At 39.2% G+C, this 20,043-nt stretch overlaps 1 protein-coding gene across 4 annotated transcripts in view; it reads right to left on the bottom strand.

Annotated features, from left to right (window-relative positions):
- Window positions 1–13,112, bottom strand: part of FAM13A (family with sequence similarity 13 member A) — a 291,193-nt gene extending 278,081 nt beyond the window's left edge. For all 4 annotated transcript variants that reach the window (XM_066384500.1, XM_066384497.1, XM_066384499.1 and 1 more), the window contains exon 1: window positions 12,937–13,112. In XM_066384500.1, the coding sequence (XP_066240597.1) occupies window positions 12,937–12,963 (27 nt within the window). In that variant the 5' untranslated portion in view covers window positions 12,964–13,112. The remainder of the gene's footprint in view (window positions 1–12,936) is intronic.
- Between the last annotated feature and the right edge of the window lie 6,931 nt (window positions 13,113–20,043).

A 20,043-nucleotide genomic window follows, 5' to 3' on the forward strand; every position in this document is an offset into this window, starting at 1 on the left:
GTTAACAAGATTACTCTACCCAGCAAAGCCATCAGTTAGAACTGAAGGACAGAAAAAGAGCTTCCCAGACAAGAAAAAGCGAAAGAAGTTCATCAATACCAAATCAGTATTATAAGAAATGTTAAAGGGCCTTTAAGAAGAATATATACAAAAAATGAAATGGCAATAAATACATATCTACCAAAAATTACTTTATTTTATTTGTTTGTTTCTTTTTTTTTTTGTATTTTTCTGAAGCTGGAAACGGGGAGAGACAGTCAGACAGACTCCCGCATGCGCCCGACCGGGATCCATCCACCCGGCACGCCCACCAGAGGCGACGCTCTGCCCACCAGGGGGCGATGCTCTGCCCCTCCGGGGCATCGCTTTGCCACGACCAGAGCCACTCTAGCACCTGGGGCAGAGGCCAAGGAGCCATCCCCAGCGCCCGGGCCATCTTTGCTCCAATGGAACCTTGGCTGCGGGAGGGGAAGAGAGAGACAGAGAGGAAGGAGGGGGGGAGGTGGAGAAGCAAATGGGCGCTTCTCCTATGTGCCCTGGCCAGGAATCGAACCCGGGTCCCCCGCATGCCAGGCCGACACTCTACCACTAAGCCAACAGACCAGGGCTGTTTGTTTCTTTATTTATGAGAAGAAGGGTGTCAGACAGATAGGAAGGTAGAGAGAAGCATCAATTCTTCATTGCATCATCTTAGTTGTTCATTGATTGCTTTCTCAATATGTGCCATGACTGGGGGGGCTCTAGCAGACTGAGCTCAAGCCAGTGACCATGGACTCAAGCCAGTGACTTTGGACTTCAAGCCAGTAACCCCTGAGCTCAAGCCAGCAACCATGGGGTCATGGCTATGATACCACGCTCCAGCTGGTGGGCCCACACTGAAGCTGGATGAGCCTGCACTCAAGCCAGCAACCTCAGGTTTGGAGACTCGGTCCTCTGCATTCCAGGTCGATACTCTATTCACTGCACCACCTCCTAGTCAAGCTGAACAATTACTTTAAATGCAAATGGTTAAATGCTCCAATCAAAAGACATACAGAGGCTAAATAGATAACAAAACAAGAACCTTATACATGCTGTCTACAAGAGACTCACTTCAAACTGAAAGCTGTGAAAAGGCTGAAAGTAAAGAGATAAAAAAAGATATTTCATGAAAATGAAAACAAAAAAAAAGGGTAGCAATACTTGTATTAGACAAAATAAACTTTAAAACAAAGGCTATATAATGAGACCAAGACGAACCCAGCATTTCCAATTTTGGGTATTTACCTGTAGAAACCCAAAACAATAAATCAAAGAGACATATACATCCATATAAAGCATTAGTTACAATAGCTAAGATATGGAAGCAACCTAAGTGTCCATCAACAGATGAATGGTAAAGAAGAAGTGGTGCATAGATACAATGGAATACGACTCAGCCATAAAAAAAAGAATTCTTGGCCAACTGCAATAAGATGGATAGACCTAGAGGGTGTTGTGCTGAGTGAAGTAAGTCATACAGAGAAAGACAAATGCCATATGATTTCACTTATATGTGAAACCCAAACAAACAAATAAACAAATAGAACAGACACCGAGTCATAAATATTATACAAAGAACATTTTGACGGTTGTCAGATGGGAGGGGGTTAGGGGAATTGGTGAAGGGGTTAAGAAATCCAAATTGGTAGTTACAGAATAATCATGGGGATGTAAAGTACAGCACAGGGAATATGGCCAATAATATTGTATGGTGTCAGATGGGTACTAGATTTATCCCAATAATCAGTTAATAAGTTATATAATGTCTAATCACTTGCTTGTATATTAGAGACTAATATATTGTAATATTGTATGTCAACTATAATTGAAAAATAAAAATTACTTATAAAAGTAATAACAAGTATAATCTATTTTATAACTTTATATGCTTGTAGAAAAAAATGATAAGACATAAGCAAACACAGTACATGTTTATTTCTGGGTTATAGAATCTTAGCTTCTAATTTTCTTTTTGTTTACTTGTTTTCCCTAAATTTTATACCAAAAAAAATGAAAGGTTATTATAGAAAGTTAAATTCTTGGCCCTGGCTGGTGGTTCAGTGAATAGAGTATTGGCCTGGTGTATGGATGTCCCAGGTTCAATTCCTGGTCGGGGCACACAGGGCACTCTTCTCTCCCTCTTCCCTTCCTGCAGCCAGCAGCTCAATTGGTCTGAGTGTGGCCCCAGGCACTAAGGATAGCTTGCTTGATTTGAGCAGTGGCCCCAGATGGGGTTGCTGGGTGGATCCCAGTTGGGGTGCATGCAGGAGTCTGCTTCCCTATCTCCCCTTCTCTCACCTGAAAGAAAGAAAGAAAGAAAGAAAGAAAGAAAGAAAGAAAGAAAGAAAGAAAGAAAGAAAGAAAGAAATAGAGAGAGAGAGAGGCAGGAAAGAAGGAAGGAAAGAAGGAAGGAAGGAAGGAAGGAAGGAAGGAAGGAAGGAAGGAAGGAAGGAGATTGATTAAAGGGGTCTGCAAATTTATTCCTAAAAATAATTAGAAAGTAGACAAAATTGTCAAAACAACCATTTGAAGTCTCTAGAAATTGACCAAAGGCAAAAACAAATTGATAAATACTTATTCATGAAAAAACTGATGAGGTTTAGGTAAGAATGGTATAATTTGTGTCACCATTGCCTCAACCCTCTCTACCTCCAGGCTGAGTGGGCATAACAGTAAGACCACAGGAAGCCAAAAGTTAAAATCAGTACCTTTGGTTCTGGTTGAACTGATTTGGAAGACAGGACAAAAACCCCACATCCAGTGGGTCATATATCTGATAAAGGATCTGTATCAAAATACATAAAAAGGCCCTGGCCGGTTGGCTCAGCGATAGAGCGTCAGCCTGGCGTGTGGGGGACCCGGGTTTGATTCCCGGCCAGGGCACATAGGAGAAGCGCCCATTTGCTTCTCCACCCCCCCCTCTCCTTCCTCTCTGTCTCTCTCTTCCCCTCCCGCAGCCGAGGCTTCATTGGAGCAAAGATGGCCTGGGCGCTGGGGATGGCTCCTTGGCCTCTGCCCCAGGCGCTAGAGTGGCTCTGGTCGCGGCAGAGCGACACCCCGGAGGGGCAGAGCATCGCCCCCTGGTGGGCAGAGCTTCGCCCCTGGTGGGCGTGCCGGGTGGATCCTGGTCGGGCACATGCGGGAGTCCGTCTGACTGTCTCTCCCCGTTTCCAGCTTCAGAAAAATACAAAAAAAAAAAACCAAAACATAAAAAGAACTCAATAAAAGCAAAAACCCAATAAAGAAATGGGCAAAAGATATGGACAAACATTTAACCAAAGAAGATACACAAGTGGATAATATGCATATGAAAAAATGCCTAACACCATTAATCATTAAGAAGCTGAGCTACCACTAACAAATTCACTGGAATAACCATTGTAAAAAACAAATAAGCTATTAATACCATATGCTGGCAAGGATGTGGAGAAACTGAAATTTTCATACATTGATAATGAGAATGGAAAATGGCGCAACCATTTTGGAAAAGAATTGGGCAATTTCTTAAAATATTAAACAACAGGTTTACTATATTATCCAGCAATTCTACTCATAAGTACTTAGCCGAGAGCAATGAAAATAGATGTTCACACAAAAACTTGTACAGTGGTACCTTGAGATACAAGCAGACCAACATACAATTTTTTTCTTTTTTTAAGATACGAGCTGCAACTCAGTCTGCATTTTTGTTTGAGATCCGAGCAAAATTCCGAGATACGAGTCATGATTCAGGAAGCTGCAGCTAGTTGGCGCATTGGCGCATGGGTCCAGTATCAGCAGCACAACACCAGCATCTCGTTCTTTCTCACGTTACCCGCAGAATCAAGTTGGATCTCGTGCGATGTACTTGTTCTTGCATCATTTTTGCATTTTTTACTAATTTTTTTTGTGTGTGCTATCATGGGGCCGAAGAAAGTGAGTGTAAAGGACAGTGGTGAGAAGAAGAAGAGAATGATGTTGATAGAAGTAAAGCAAGAAATAATAGAAAAACATGAGCGTGGTGTACGAGTGATTGAACTGGCAAGGCTGTATGACCACAATACAGTTTGTACCATCCTTAAACAAAAGGATATCATCGAAAGTGCAAATCCAGTGAAAAGAACTACAATTCTGTCCCAATTAAGGCCAAATATCCATGAAGAAATGAAGAAGCTTCTGCTGGTGTGGGTGAAAGAGAAAGAGCTGGCAGGAGATACAGTGATGGAGACTGTAATATGCGAAAAGGCATGTATTATTTATGGTGACTTGAAGAAGAAAGAACCATCAATCTCAAAAGAGACAGCAGAAAATATGTTTAAGGCAAGTCATGGCTGGTTTGAAAATTTCAAGAAGAGATCTGGCATTCACTTGGTGGTGAGGCATGTTGAAGCTGCGAGTGCTGACATTAAGGCAGCTGAGGAGCTGCCTAAACGTACATTGCACGTTTTGCTATGCTTATCACAAAGGAAGACTACATCCCCCAACAAGTGTTCAACTGTGACTAAACAGGATTGTTTTGGAAAAAAATGCCCCAGAGGACTTTCATCACTGCAGAGGAGAAGAAGCTGCCAGGCCATAAACCCATGAAGGACCATTTGACCCTTGCATTGGGTGCGAATGCTAGCAGTGACTGTAAAGTAAAGCCACTGCTAGTGTATCATTCCAAAAATCCTCGAGCCTTTAAGACTCACAAGATTCTTAAAGAAAAATTGCAGGTTATGTGGCACACCAATGCTAGGGCATGGGTTATGTGGCAGTTTTTTATTGAATGAGTAAATCTCGTCTTTGGTCCTGCAGTGAAGAAATATCTTCAAGAAAATAAAATCCCGATGAAAGCATTACTAATCTTTGATAATGCTCCAGCCCAGCCACCTGGTCTTGAAGATGACGTTCTCGATGAGTTCAAATTCATGAAAATCCTCTACCTCCCACCCAACACGACTTCAATCTTGCAACCTATGGATCAGCAGGTCATTTCCAACTTTAGAAAGCTTTACACAAAGCACTTGTTCCACCGCTGTTTTGAGGTGACTGAGAATACAATTCTAACCTTTCGAGAGTTTTGGAAAGATCACTACAACATTGTGATATGTTTATGCATTATGGACTTGGCATGGCAAGAGGTTACAAGAAGAACCTTGAACTCAGCATGGAAAAATTATGGCCTGATGCTGTTTGCAGACAGGGACTTAAAAGGATTCAAACCAGAGACCGAAACCGAGGTAGAAGCATTGGAGGAGATTGTGTCCCTTGGAAAGTTGATGGGTCTGGAGGTAGATGAGGGTGACGAAAATGAGCTTGCTGAGGAACATGAGGAGGAACTCTCAACTGAGGAGTTGAAGGAGCTACAGATGATCCAACATACAGAGCTTCTGCAAGAGATTAGCAGTGAGGAGGAGGTAGAGTCGGAGGAAGTGATTTCTACAAGAGAAATTAAAGACATGCTGGCAGTGTGGGAGAAGCTTTCAAGTTTCATTGAAAAGAAACACCCAGAAAAAGTTTCAACTGGTTGTGCTTCAACACTTTTTAATGACACTTGTTTGTCACATTTCCGTAACATTTTAAAAGGCAGGCAAAAGCAAACCTCTTTGGATAGATTTTTATTCAAAAATCCTGCAAGTGAAAGTGCCGAAAGTGCAACCAAAAAGGCAAAAACAGGTGATGATTAAATGAAAAATACGTAATGTTAAGCTTAGGTTAAATTTAAAGTTAAGAAAGTGAGGTTTTTTTAACAATTAAGTTTTTGTGGTTTCATTTTAAGTAAAAGTGCAGTTTTAGTTTTGTTTAAAGTAAAGAAAATGCAGTTTTAGTTTATATATATTTAGTGTTAAGAAAGTGCAGTTTTAGTTTACATGTCTACAGTGCCTGCATTTCTTCCTCCCTCCCTCCTTCTCCTCCGCCATTCACCTGTTAGCTGCACTCATCTGTCTCCAAGGTAAGAATACAGTACTAAATAACACTTTTTTTCTTTTATTTCATATATTTTGTTATGCATTGGTAAAGTATACATGTGTGTTTCTTAAAAAGATGTCTTTTTTCATAATTTAGGATGGTTTGGGGATGTTTCACAGGGCTGGAATGGAATAAATCTATTTCAGTTTATTTTAAATGGGAGAAATTTGTTTGATATATGAGTTGACTTACAAGGTCAGTTACAAAAGGAATTAAACTCGTATCTCAAGGTACCACTGTATATTATTGTTCACAGCAGGATTATTTGTAGTGCCAACATTGGAAATAACCCAAATGTCTATCAACTAGTAAATGGATAAACACAATGTCATATAATTATTCAGTGTTAAACAGGATGAAATACTGATATATATTACAATATTGATAAATCTCAAAAATATTATGCTAAGTGATAGAAGCCAGTCACAAGAGAATGTATATTGCTTGAATCCCTTTATAGCAAATATATAGAAATATAAAGTAAATTAGGGGTCATCTGAGGTTGGAAGTGGGGAAGAGGGCAGATGATGGGAGCAGAAACTAACTGTAAATGAGCACAAGGGAGCTCACAAAGTGACAGAATGCTCTAGAAGTAGGTTGTGGTAATATGTGCACACTTGGTAAATTTAGTGAAAATCATTAAACTGTACACTGTTAATGAGTATATTTTATGACATAATTATACTTCAAAGAGCTGTTAATAACAGAAAAAAAGTCAACAAGTAAATTTTTTTTTTTTGGCTAAATGAGACTATTTGTATCAGTAGAAAAAAACACTAAAATAAATTGGCTTTTAGAAACATTTCACATTCTTATGTTGTAATAGCATATCTTGTCCCTCTTCAATGAATGTAAATGAAATAAATAAGTTCCAGAAGAGGTAATTTTTTTTTTTTTTGTATTTCTCTTAAGTTGGAAACAGGGAGGCAGTCAGACAGACTCCGCATGAGCCTGATCAGGATCCACCGGGCATGCCCACCAGGGGGCGATGCTCTGCCCCTCTGGGGCATCGCTCTGTAGCGACCAGAGCCACTCTAGCGCCTGGGGCAGAGGCCAAGGAGCCATCCCCAGTGCCCAGGCCATCTTTTGCTCCAATGGAGCCTTGGCTGCAGGAGGGGAAGAGAGAGACAGAGAGGAAGGAGAGGGGGAGGGGTGGAGAAGCAGATGGGTGCTTCTCCTGTGTGCCCTGGCTGGGAATTGAACCTGGGATTCCTGTACACCAGGCCGACGCTCTACCACTGAGCCAACTGGCCTGTTTTTATAGCTAATAATACTCCATTTACCAATTAAAATGTTATTTCTCCCCCCACCCCATTCTAGCTCTATTTACTAAAATCATGGCATCCTGCCTTCCCTTTTGGCTAATCCACTAATCCTCCAAGTAAAGGAAGCCCTAATAGAAGCAAGCACATGGAGTGGATGGGGCAAAAGGTGTGTGTGTGTGTGTGTGTGTGTGTGTGTGTGTGTGTGTGTGTATGTGTGTGTTAAATTTCCAAGTCTAGCAAATAAAAAAGAAAAATGAGCTGAGACCACAAAATCTGGAAAGCACACAATTACTTAGAGAATCCTGAATATTACAAGGATGTCTCACCTTATAACTCTAATTCCATGAGAAAACACTATGACAAGTCAAACTATGACCATTCAGCCTTCTTCTTACTTTTGGTGATGGGGCGCTGCTCACCCCCTAAGACCACCAGCTCAACTTTTAGACACCAGAATCTCTAGACACGTACTTCAACTGTGTTGAAACTGCTTCGTTATACTCTACCTGCTCTATGTCTGCTCTGTGAAATTAGGAGGGAAAGTCTATTTCCTTTTACATATTAAACATGTTCAAATAATTTGTATATTTCAACATGTATTTGTGAAAGTACTTAACATTCAAACTTAATAGTCATTGCCTTTATGACTGTAAACCAATCTTATTTCTAGACAGAGTTACTGCTCCTTGTTCTTTGAGCAGTCTTTATTTTTACTAAATTTAATAAAAGTCATACATATACTTAATCGAAACTCAAACACACACAAGTTTAAACTGAAAAGTTTTCCTATCCCAGCCTTAATAACTCATTTCCTTGAAAAAATTTTCTATGCATAATTAAATATATATATGCATATTTTTTAAACAAAGGCAAATAACTATACAACTGCATATTTATGCACCTTGCTTTTGCTACTTGATCTATTTGGAGATCTTTCCATATTGGCACATACAGTTGTTATAATTATATTACACAGAGATACCATAATTGATTTCACCAACCTTACTAACATTTAGATTTACAGCTCTTGCTATTACAAATAATCCATCAATGAACACTCTTGCAAACACTTTTACATAACTGTACAAGTACTTATAAGATAAATTGCTAGCAATGAGATTGCTAGATCAATAGGTAGATAAATAATAAATTTTGATATACTGCCATATTGCCTTACAAAGCTGCTTCAGTGGTTTACAACTTGATGGACAGCATGGAGTGTGTCCACTCCCCATTCTCTCATCATTACTGGTTTTGAAAATTTTTAATTTGCTAATATTTATAACTATGAATGAAATCAAACAATTTTCACATTTATTAGCATTTGTATTTGTGAACTTCCTGTTCACAAGCTTTGCCCATTTTTTAGCTGGGTAGATTAGATGTCTGCCAGCAGCATGTGGGGTATATAATTCTTTGTTTTCATTCATTCTAGACAGGCTAGATGAACATTATGTGACACAGGGTGATGGGAACATGGTCCTTTCAATACCCTTCAACCTTTCTACGTGGGTAAAACTACCCCATCATTTCCCCCTTGCTTTATACTGTGTTTTAAATTGATTCAGTAAATTGGCATTCAGAGTATCTTAATCTGATCTGTGGTGAATGAGTCTTTGAGTACTATAACCATAGCTCCTGCTTGTACTATAAGGTATATATATGTAGGGTACCTGATGGTACCAGGTGATAAGGCTACAGGAGTAGAGATGCCCAACTTAGGGACAAAGGCTACAAAGGCCTGGTACTGTTGGAATTATTTCTGGCACCAGCAAGACTTGGGGTTCAATCAGGATAGGTAGACATTGGGCTCTGATAATATGAAGAGAACTGATCTGCAAATTCACCAGACACAGATTTGATACCTGAACCCACCCTCATATAAGAACATCTAGACTATATTAAAGAACCTACACACATGCATTCTAAGCCCCCATTCTTCATCCACTAGAATATGCTAACTCCTCACTCTCACCCACGTGTCCTCAACATGCCCAGATGCCATCCTGGAGAGAACAGCAGGAGGGGCAGGGAATCTGAAAGACTCAGGATTTACCTGAGAGAGCCTGAGTCCCACAAAAGTTACATTCAAACTAGAAGAGACTAAGATAACATTAATTGGCAAGTACAATTTCCGGTTCTGCGATGTGATTTACTGAGAAAAAAAGATTATTTTCTAGTAAAGAACCTACCTCTTCTATGTACAAATAACTAGCAATGAGAGTAAATTTGGTGAGCCTGCTATAGTTTTACTAACAGCACTACCAATGTAGGAAGAAGGAAAACAAAAGAAATGGGGAAAATAAAAGAAAGTTGGTTAGTCAATGGATAAAGGAAATGAATATCTTTAAACCAGCCTGTGTCCCACTTTAAGAATCCCTAACTTCACACATATGTGTACGCACACACACAAGAAATATTTGGTACTCTATATAATTTTGTCTGAGGACTATCTTCAGCAGCACACCTGACAAGTGGCTACAAAGAAGATATGTTTACTAAGTAGAAAAATCCCAAACTAAGAAATGCTTATTAGCCCATATGTATAGTTCTTACTTTTCTACCACATTTTTAAAAAGTTTTTTATTCTCCAATTGTTATCTTTTTTTTGCAGAAATACTATGTTGCAATTCCTCCTACTCATATCAATCCTATCAGGGTGAATAATCTCTTAAACAGTATGATTTTTACATCAACCTTAAATGAAATTTTGTACATGCTTTGGCTCGACACAAAGGGAAATACGAAGTTTCATACTTGGGTCAATCTGCATACCAGTCAAGGTCAGATCATGTACGCAGGAGGGCAAGAGGTAAGGGTACAACCAGACAATCAGAAATAACTGCAGATCTCATGACGAAAGGTCCGTTAGCTGTCTCACACTACACATTTCTGGTCCTTGAGTATTTCTTCTACAAAGCTGGAAAAATGCAGACTAGTGTCTGCAGTAAATCTCAGTACTTTATATGAAGAAAAAAAAAATCAGATTTTGAAGGGAACACTTTGACACAATAACCAGCTGGATACCTGGACGCTGAAGTCTCAGGGCTAAAGGAAAAGGCATACAGACAGGCAGAAGGCGCCCCGTCTGAAACGTTCTGAGCCTGGACGAGAGGAGTCACCCTGCAGATTTACTAAGAAAATTCAACCCGTGGAGTTGGTACACAATCTGGTGACCAATCGGGACCTATGTGTCAAAAATTACCTGACTATTTCTGGTTATTTTAGGATGCCATCACAACCTACAACAAATTGCAGGTCTTTCTGAACATTTTTTTTTAAAGGATCTGACCTAAATGTGAAAAAACACAAGGGAGCAGTTAAGGTGACAACAGAGTAAGGTATTTCTCCCTTAGTACCTCTAAAGACATAAAATGCTTCCTCGGAATACACTAACAACTTGAAATATAAATATAAATATGTATACTTATGCATTTTCCATTTATTAAAATAAAAATTTTAATTATAGCATTCTGTAAATTATAACTGGCAAATAGGCAATACTTGGTTGTTGCAAAAGTTTATGTATAAGCACCAACAGAATTGCTCTTGAAATTCATGAATTTTACTAAGGAAAAAGAATGAAGCTGGGGGCATTACAATACCTGACTTTAAACTATATTATAGGGCCACAATAATCAAAACAGCATGGTATTGGCAGAAAAATAGACACTCAGACCAATGGAACAGAATAGAAAGCCCAGAAATAAAACCACATATATATGGTCAAATAATCTTTGATAAAGGGGCCAACAACACACAATGGAGAAAAGAAAGCCTCTTCAACAAATGGTGTTGGGAAAACTGGAAAGCCACATGCAAAAGAATGAAACTCGACTACAGCCTGTCCCCGTGTACTAAAATTAATTCAAAATGGATCAAAGACCTAAATATAAGACCTGAAACAATAAAGTACATAGAAGAAGACATAGGTACTAAACTCATGGACCTGGGTTTTAAAGAACATTTTATGAACTTGACTCCAATGGCAAGAGAAGTGAAGGCAAAGATAAATGAATGGGACTACATCAGAATAAAAAGTTTTTGCTCAGCAAGAGAAACTGATATCAAAATAAACAGACAGCCAACTAAATGGGAAATGATATTTTCAAACAACAGCTCAGATAAGGGCCTAATTTCCAAAATTTACAAAGAACTCATAAAACTCAACAACAAACAAACAAACAATCCAATAAAAAAATGGGAAGAAGACATGAATAGACACTTCTCCCAGGAAGAGATACAAATGGCCAACAGATATATGAAAAGATGCTCAGCTTCATTAGTTATTAGGGAAATGCAAATCAAAACTACAATGAGATACCACCTCACCCCTGTTAGATTAGCTATTATCAACAAGACAGGTAATAGCAAATGTTGGAGAGGCTGTGGAGAAAAAGGAACCCTCATTCACTGTTGGTGGGAATGTAAAGTAGTACAACCATTATGGAGGAAAGTATGGTGGTTCCTCAAAAAACTGCAAATAGAACTACCTTATGACCCAGCAATCCCTCTACTGGGTATATACCCCAAAACCTCAGAAACATTGATACGTGAAGACACATGTAGCCCCATGTTCATTGCAGCACTGTTCACAGTGGCCAAGACATGGAAACAACCAAAAAGCCCTTCAATAGAAGACTGGATAAAGAAGATGTGGCACATATACACTATGGAATACTACTCAGCCATAAGAAATGATGACATCAGATCATTTACAGCAAAATGGTGGGATCTTGATAACATTATACGGAGTGAAATAAGTAAATCAGAAAAAAACAAGAACTACATGATTCCATACATTGGTGGAACATAAAAATGAGACTAAGAGACATGGACAAGTGTGTGGTGGTTACCAGGGGTGGGGGGAGGGAGGACAGGGGGAGAGTTAGGGAGAGGGGGAGGGGCACAGAGAACTAGATAGAGGGTGGCGAAGGACAATCTGACTTTGGGCGAGGGGTATGCAACATAATTTAATGACAAGGTAACCTAGACATGTTTTCTTTGAATATATGTACCCTGATTTATTAATGTCATCCCATTACCATTAATAAAAATTTATTAAAAAAAAAAAAAAAAAAAAAAGAAATTCATGAATTTTAGCTCTAGAAATATACACATTTTCCCCATGGATTTTATATCAGTGTTATTCGTTGACGCTACTATATTGTAACAACCAGATGCTTCCACAGTTGATTAAAGAGTCACATTTACTAAGCAAGCTTTTTTCACCACTACTTTCAGCATCTCTGCTGAAACAGAAATTCCAGAGTTACTAAATGTAAACATGAATGTTAATACGAAGATGCTGTACACATACTCAGAGGTAATAAATTAATGGGTATTTTAATTCTTTCTCAACCTAGCCACAAGATTTTTTCCAATAACTACAACTGAGAATTCACATTTAACTTTTTCAGAACAAGAAAGTCTACAATGCTTGAAAGTGCTCCACAGTAAATCAAGCTGACTGAATAAACTCAGCATGCGTTTTCCCTCACCTTTTTTGGAAAGGAGAAGTAGACAGAAAATGCAGAATGCCCAAAAAACTGCTTAATGCACATTTGAATAGCTAGAAATTTAAATAACAAACCTACACCACCACCCCCTTCTAGAAAGTAAAACAAAGTCACAAAGTCACATTTCAACAAAACCGGGAGGGCGGAGGCCGCTCCCGGCCCTGGCGTGCCCACAGGAGACCTGGGCGGCCTGTACTCACACAGATGGCGAGAGCTCCTGCCCCCATCGTGCAGGAAGAGTCTGGCAGAACTGATGGAGACCAGATGAAAATATCAAAATGACAGCAAAATACTGAAATTCCATTCAGTGGCCATGCTTTGATTTGAAAACCAGCTCCCAGTGCCGAGGCCCCATGGAAAGTGAAGAGCACCTCCTAACGTTCTCGGAAGTGCGGTTCTGCTTTTCATTCGGTTAAACCCACATGGTGGGGAGGACTCTCCTGGAGTTGAAATTTGATCCACAGAGTCTGGTATTGGCAAAGAGAGGGAGTCATGTGACATGGTTCTGAAGTCACTGACATCTTTTTCTTAAACCTGACTTGCTACAAGCCACATACACAGGCTTCTGTTCAGAACACGCTGATCAGCGAGTGGTATTCATTAACAGAGCTAACACTGCACAAAGCAAAAACACCAACTAGCTTCCTTGTCGCTACTCATTTCTAAGAAAAGTTCACATATTTACACTCAGGTTTTAATATGCAGACATATTCCTCACTTAGAGGCAGTTTTCACTTCTGTTGCCCCCTAGAAACCATTTAAATTCTATCCAAGTTTTCTTTCCTCCATCATATTCTATAAGAATTGTCCTAAATGAAAATTCTCTATTCTATGTAAGTGTTTCTTACTGCTTCTAGTTATTTAAAAGTAATCTTATTCACATATTCTGGTAATAGGCACAAAAAATCATGCTTCTATACATCAGCAATTCTATGTATATGAGCTACAGTCTGGAAAATTAGCCTCTTTCTATAATTTCTTACTCCATATACTGTGTCATTAGAAAATCTGATAGATTTTATAAGTTTTAAATATTTGAACTGATAGCTAAAATATCCATTTCATATAAACCAGAAGGAAACGGGTCCTATTCTTATTTTTATTGCCATTTTTCTGTAAAATTTTTCTTACTGGCACCCTGAATAGAATGCTAATACTACATGCAAAGTTTCACTTGACTCAATATTTTAAAAACTTAAGTTGCTGCAATAACAGACATAGAAAATTGTATCTTAAGGGGAGGAGGTAGTAGGAAATGGAAAAACCAAACTCGGCTCCCATTTCAATACTCCCCTTCAAATCTAATATTCCTTGCATATCTATAGTTAACCAACACTGCCCACAGCAGAGCCAAGAGAGCAAACTGTGTTGAGCAAGCCAGGGGGCATGAGTACATTTTATTTCTATACAGGCACACAAAACATTGCACAGGCTCTGCTTCCACAAGGCAGAAAAACACAAATCCCCAGGCTGTATGGGGAACGGGGTGGGGTATGGACATAGTCTCTGTTGAAAAAGTATCTGTTGAAGAAATACAAATGGCCAACAGATATATGAAAAGATGCTCATCTTCTTTAGTTATTAGAGAAATGCAAATCAAAACTACAATGAGATATCACCTCATGCCTGTTAGATTAGCTATTATCAACAAGACAGGTAATAGCAAATGTTGGAGAGGCTGTAGAGAAAAAGGAACCCTCATTCACTGTTGATGGGAATGTAAAGTAGTACAACCATTATGGAAGAAAGTATGGTGATTCCTCAAAAAACTGAAAATAGAACTACCTTATGACCCAGCAATCCCTCTACTGGGTATATACCCCCAAAACTCAGAAACATTGATACGTAAAGACACATGCAGCCCCATGTTCATTGCAGCATTGTTCACAGTGGCCAGGACATGGAAACAACCAAAAAGCCCATCAATAGATGACTGGATAAAGAAGATGTGGCACATATACAGTATGGAATACTACTCAGCCATAAGAAATGATGACATCAGATCATTTACAGCAAAATGGTGAGATTTTGATAACATTGTACGAAGTGAAATAAATCAGAAAAAACCAGGAATTGCATTATTCCATACGTAGGTGGGACATAAAAGTGAGACTAAGAGACATTGATAAGAGTCTCTTAAGAGTTACGGGGGGAGGGGGGAGAGGGAGAGGGAAAGTGGGAGGGAGAGGGGCACAAAGAAAACTAGATAGAAGGTGACAGAGGACAATCTGACTTTGGGTGATGGGTATGCAAAATAATTGAACGACAAGATAACCTGGACATGTTATCTTTGAATATATGTATCCTGATTTATTGATCTCATCCCATTAAAAAATAAAATTAAAAAAAAAATTAAAAAAAAAAACAAAAAACCAAGTGTTCGTCAGTGGACGAGTAGATTAAAAAGCTTTAGTATATATATATACTATGAAATACTACTCAGCCATAAAAAAAAAAAAGAAAAAGTAACACATTTTCTACTTCTGCCTCAATCCAGATTTTATCATTTCTGTTTCCTATTCACTCATTAGAAAACTAGGCCGATTACTAAAGAAAATGATCATAAAACAAACTTTTCCTAATACTTTAAACATTCATCTTCTTTTCCTGATTATATAAGTGTTATTGGTCCCTGATGAAATGTAAAGGCCTAAAAGTTAGGTCGCCTAGAAGCCATCACCCAATCAGTGTTTATTTCTTATCTCCATTGGGCCAGGCACTATGCTATATAATGCAGAATGATAAGAAGGACATGGCACCTGCTCTCGTGGATCCTTCAGTGGGAGAGCGAGGAATAAAATAAGGTAACAAAAATAAGTAAACCCATTGTTCTGATCAGTATGTTCAGAGGTGCTAATAAAGCAGCAAAGGTGAAGTAATGAAAGAGGGTAACAGGGCAGGCAGCAACACTGAACAAATCTACTTCCAGTATATATTCTACGCTTTAAAAAAAAAAAAAACTTTTAATCTAATTTCTGATCATTTTATATATCCTAACTTTTTGGTACTTCACACTGTATCTGAGGCATGCTCACATAGTGTTAGTAACACTATAAACAGTTTTCATCATGTGTAACATCGCACGCATCAATCTCCCGTTTTTAGACATTTACATGGTTTCTGAGTTTGTGTGCCTTTTTTTCTGGTAGAGGCTCCCGAGTGTGAAGTGTCCGGGTCACAGGAATAAGAACCTGTGCTGAGGTTCCTGACACACATCAGCTCGGGCAGTGTACACTCCACAACCCACCCGACCCAAGTTTGAATATTTTATGAAGTATTTCCTAATTTAGTAAGTGAAAATTATTTCTCATTATATTATAATAGTAAGGGTATAAAAATCCTCCTTAGTCATGTATGTATTTTCTGTTCTGTGATCTCTCTTTGATCCATACTCTATGCCCATTTATCAAGCAGAGTCTGATCAGAAGTCTCTTCTATAGGATTATGTATGGATTATGTAAAAATTTATAATCCATAAAACACTTATATTTGTTACCATTTGCTAGGTGCTATACAAATAATTTTAGATGCTTATATGGCTTGATTACATATATATTTGAAATTTATTTTAAAATATAGTAAAGATGAGGATCAAAAGTGACTTGATTTTTCTTTCATGTAACTACTGTGGCCCAGTCTGTTATTTACCACCAGTATGCAATGTCTGTTTCTGAAAAATGTTAGTGATTTTTCTCTCTCTTAGTTGTGGTTGAGCCCATAATCCAGCGAGAGACTATTTTTCCCAATTTTTCATATAGGTAGACAGGTCCCTTACTCCACATTTACTCTCCTTCCCCGTCATCACAAGCTAGAATGCAGGTGCAGCCATGGAAAAAAAAGACAATGTCCTAGGAATGACAAAGTAACTACATGGAAGGGACTTAGACCTCTGAATGACCTTGTACAGTGCAGCTGTCTAACAAGCCTAGACCAACTCAAGTTTCACAGGAAAAAGAAATAAAACTTTCAATGTAATACTGTATTTGAAGGTCTTATGTGTGTGCCCGTATAAAATAAGTTTGTCTTTAGCCTAATATACTAACCAAATGACTCAGCCTCATTTGTTAAGCAATGATTATGTTTCCAATTTATTTGTGATAATATCTATACTGCATATTAAATTCACACACACACACACACACACACACACACCCCAATATATTTTTCAGGATAATATACACTATTTTTTTTCTAGTTTTATACCACTACCATAATATTTGAATAACTATTTGTTTATAGTTCATTTAAATATCTGATAAAGATAGCCTTCTCTCATTATCCATCTTTTCAATATAGAGCACCAAAATTATACCTCTATCTACTGTTTCTAAAAAGGGTATGTTCATTTTATTTCTATTTTGGACATTATCATGTAAAAATGACATGAGGAGGAAAGAAATCTAGTTCTAATCCTCATAATTTCTTATATACCATTATAAAGTTAATACTGTGCCTAACAATTTTTTATCCATAGTTATTTCTGTCTGTGATGACTACATTTCACTTGCAAAATGAAACCCTGAATAGACCACTTAATAAAAAAGACTAAAAGATATTCTTCACTTCAAACAAAGTTTGTTTCTCCATGGAATATACCTGAAATTCGAGTATGAAATATTTTTTCCTGGCTCCAGAATAAATGGAAGGCATATTAGAGTCCAATTCATTTCAGAAGTTCTCTGAGCTATCATTCCTCAGTACTGATTTACAAAGAACCTTAAGATGTGCAAGTCACAGCCAGGAGATTTGCTGATGGGTTTTCTCTCAGAAGGGAAAAAACATTTTTTTAAAGTTCTTTCCTGAAAGTCCACTGTGGTGGGTTACTTCCATGACTACTCCCAGAAATGCTGAAAGACGGTGGCAGGACAAGGGATGTCCTATTTTCAAGAAAATCCCTGGGCACCGTGGAAGAAGGCATCAAGGTGACTTTACAACTGATGATCAGGCCCATATGCTATCATTCAAGTCACTCTCTAACCTGAGAAGCTGATGGAAGAAGATAAAAGTGCTGGGTTATCCTCTAGCCTCCAAAAAGCTAAAAATGCTTCAAAGCCAAGTCCTCTGATGTTAGCTGGCAGAGTTTTCAGTTTCCAAAGGACAAATTCTCTTCAGCTGGAGTAGATAGGACAAATGTCAGAAGAACAGAAGTAGCCTTCAGATATATTACTGTTAGCCAAGCAGCAGGGAACAGCAAGTATAGTGGGAGGGAGATGGGAGGCGGCAACAACAGCATGAGCCACCTGAGACCCACTGGGAATGGGGCATTGGAGGCTATTTCATCCAAAATCAGTCTCCACTCCAGCTCTACCCTGTCTCAGCAATTTCTCAATAAGCATCCCAGCCTGGACCAGAATGAATGATATTCAACCAGACAGGATATCAGAAGTCGGTTAGTCAGCAACTATTTAGTGTTTATGTACTCTTTCTTGACCTATCAGAGGAGTTCAGATATTTTGGGTTGTGAATCACTGACAGTAAATGCAAGTGATGGATTACTTGCTGTAAGCCTGGGGTCAGCAAACTACAGCCTGTGTGCCAAATCCGGTCATCACAGGCCATATCCAGCTACTCCTGGTCACACCCCTCGTTTTATATAAGGTGTATGGCTGCTTTGGCACTACAATGGCAGAGGTGAGTAGCTGCAAAAATGGAACCTATGACCTGCAGAGCCTATAATACTTACCATCCGACCCTTTGTGGGGAAGTTTGCTGACCCTGGCTCTATGCTACTCAGTAATATTTTTGGGCATGAGAGTCCTCATATATCCATAGAAGACTAGTCTGTGTCTTCTGATTCCTTTAAAGAATTGAAGGATGGCCCTGGTCGGTTGGCTCAGCGGTAGAGCACCGGCCTGGCGTGCGGGGGACCCGGGTTCGATGCCCAGCCAGGGCACATAGGAGAAGCACCCATTTGCTTCTCCACCCTCCCCCTCCTTCCTCTCTGTCTCTCTCTTCCCCTCCCACAGCCAAGGCTCCATTGGAGCAAAGATGGCCCGGGCACTGGGGATGGCTCCTTGGCCTCTGCCCCAGGCGCTAGAGTGGCTCTGGTTGCGGCAGAGCGACCCCCCGGAGGGGCAGAGCATCGTCCCTGGTGGGCGTGCCGGGTGGATCCCGGTCGGGCACATGCGGGAGTCTGTCTGACTGTCTCTCCCCGTTTCCAGCTTCAGAAAAATACAAAAAAAAAAAAAAAAAAAAAAAGAATTGAAGGAAATAAATCCTTCTTGGGTTTGTTAATCTACTTTGTTACAATTGCCTCATTACCTGGGATTGGACTATTTTTACTCATCCTAATTCTTTTCTGAAGGATTTCCCTGGAAAAAAGGTTCAGTTTAAATCTGTTCTGAATATATTCCCATCCCACTCGAGGAGAAAAAATATTATCACACTCCTAGGAAAAGATCGATTGTTCTGTAGCCAGGGAAGCAAATAGCCAGCATAACTAATTTTAAACCTGTTCAATCAGCAGCTTGCGTCAATAAACCAATTGGTTTTGCAAGTCAACCCATCAGTGGCAGCCCATCACTTCTGGCCAATCAAGGACAGGCTCACTCTAATGAACACGTCTCTGAGTGCTAAGCTATCAATAATCATCTCATTTGAGTAACCACTCTCCTTCAGATGATGTCACTACCCCTGAAAACCCACCAACCCAAATTCTACACTTCCCAAAAACCTACCTAAGATAGCTGTCTGCTCTGCTCGGAAAGACTGTGCTTGACCAGCAGAGATTTCCCTTATTACAAAAGTCTGTAAATTGAACTTTGTCTTTTTTATTTCAGGTACTGAATATTGTTACCATTATTCTTTGACACAACCTATATATAGTTCAGACAACCCCAATTCCATGGATTATTTAAGCCTCATTGTTTGACCTGTATTTCTATTACTTGCTCACTGGATGGATATTTATGGTCCTACGTTAATTCTCATCATGGCCTTTGCTGAGTGTTGGGCATATAAAATATATTATGCTCACTTTGTTAAAGATGGTGCTGCCCACATGGAAGCCGTCGCCCAGGTTATATTAAAGTGTGTTGGGGGTGGGCTGTGGGCAGGCAGGATCCTTGTAGCCTGGGGCTTGGTTTTAGGACTAAGCCTTTCCCACCCTTTTTGATGTGGGGTGATACAATCCCATCTTGACTCAGATAAGTGACTTTGTATTAGAGACTTCCCTATTTTGTATATTGGATTAAAGGTTTTGATTTCTGCACTATAAAATGGGGGCAGAACGGCAGCTTAATCTCTTGGTTCCTGAGATTAATATTAGAGGAGAGAGCAGAGGAGAGCAGAGAAGGGCCATGTGGAGG

The sequence above is a fragment of the Saccopteryx leptura genome, chromosome 5 (genome assembly GCF_036850995.1).
Source record: "Saccopteryx leptura isolate mSacLep1 chromosome 5, mSacLep1_pri_phased_curated, whole genome shotgun sequence".
NCBI classification, from domain to species: Eukaryota; Metazoa; Chordata; class Mammalia; order Chiroptera; family Emballonuridae; genus Saccopteryx; species Saccopteryx leptura.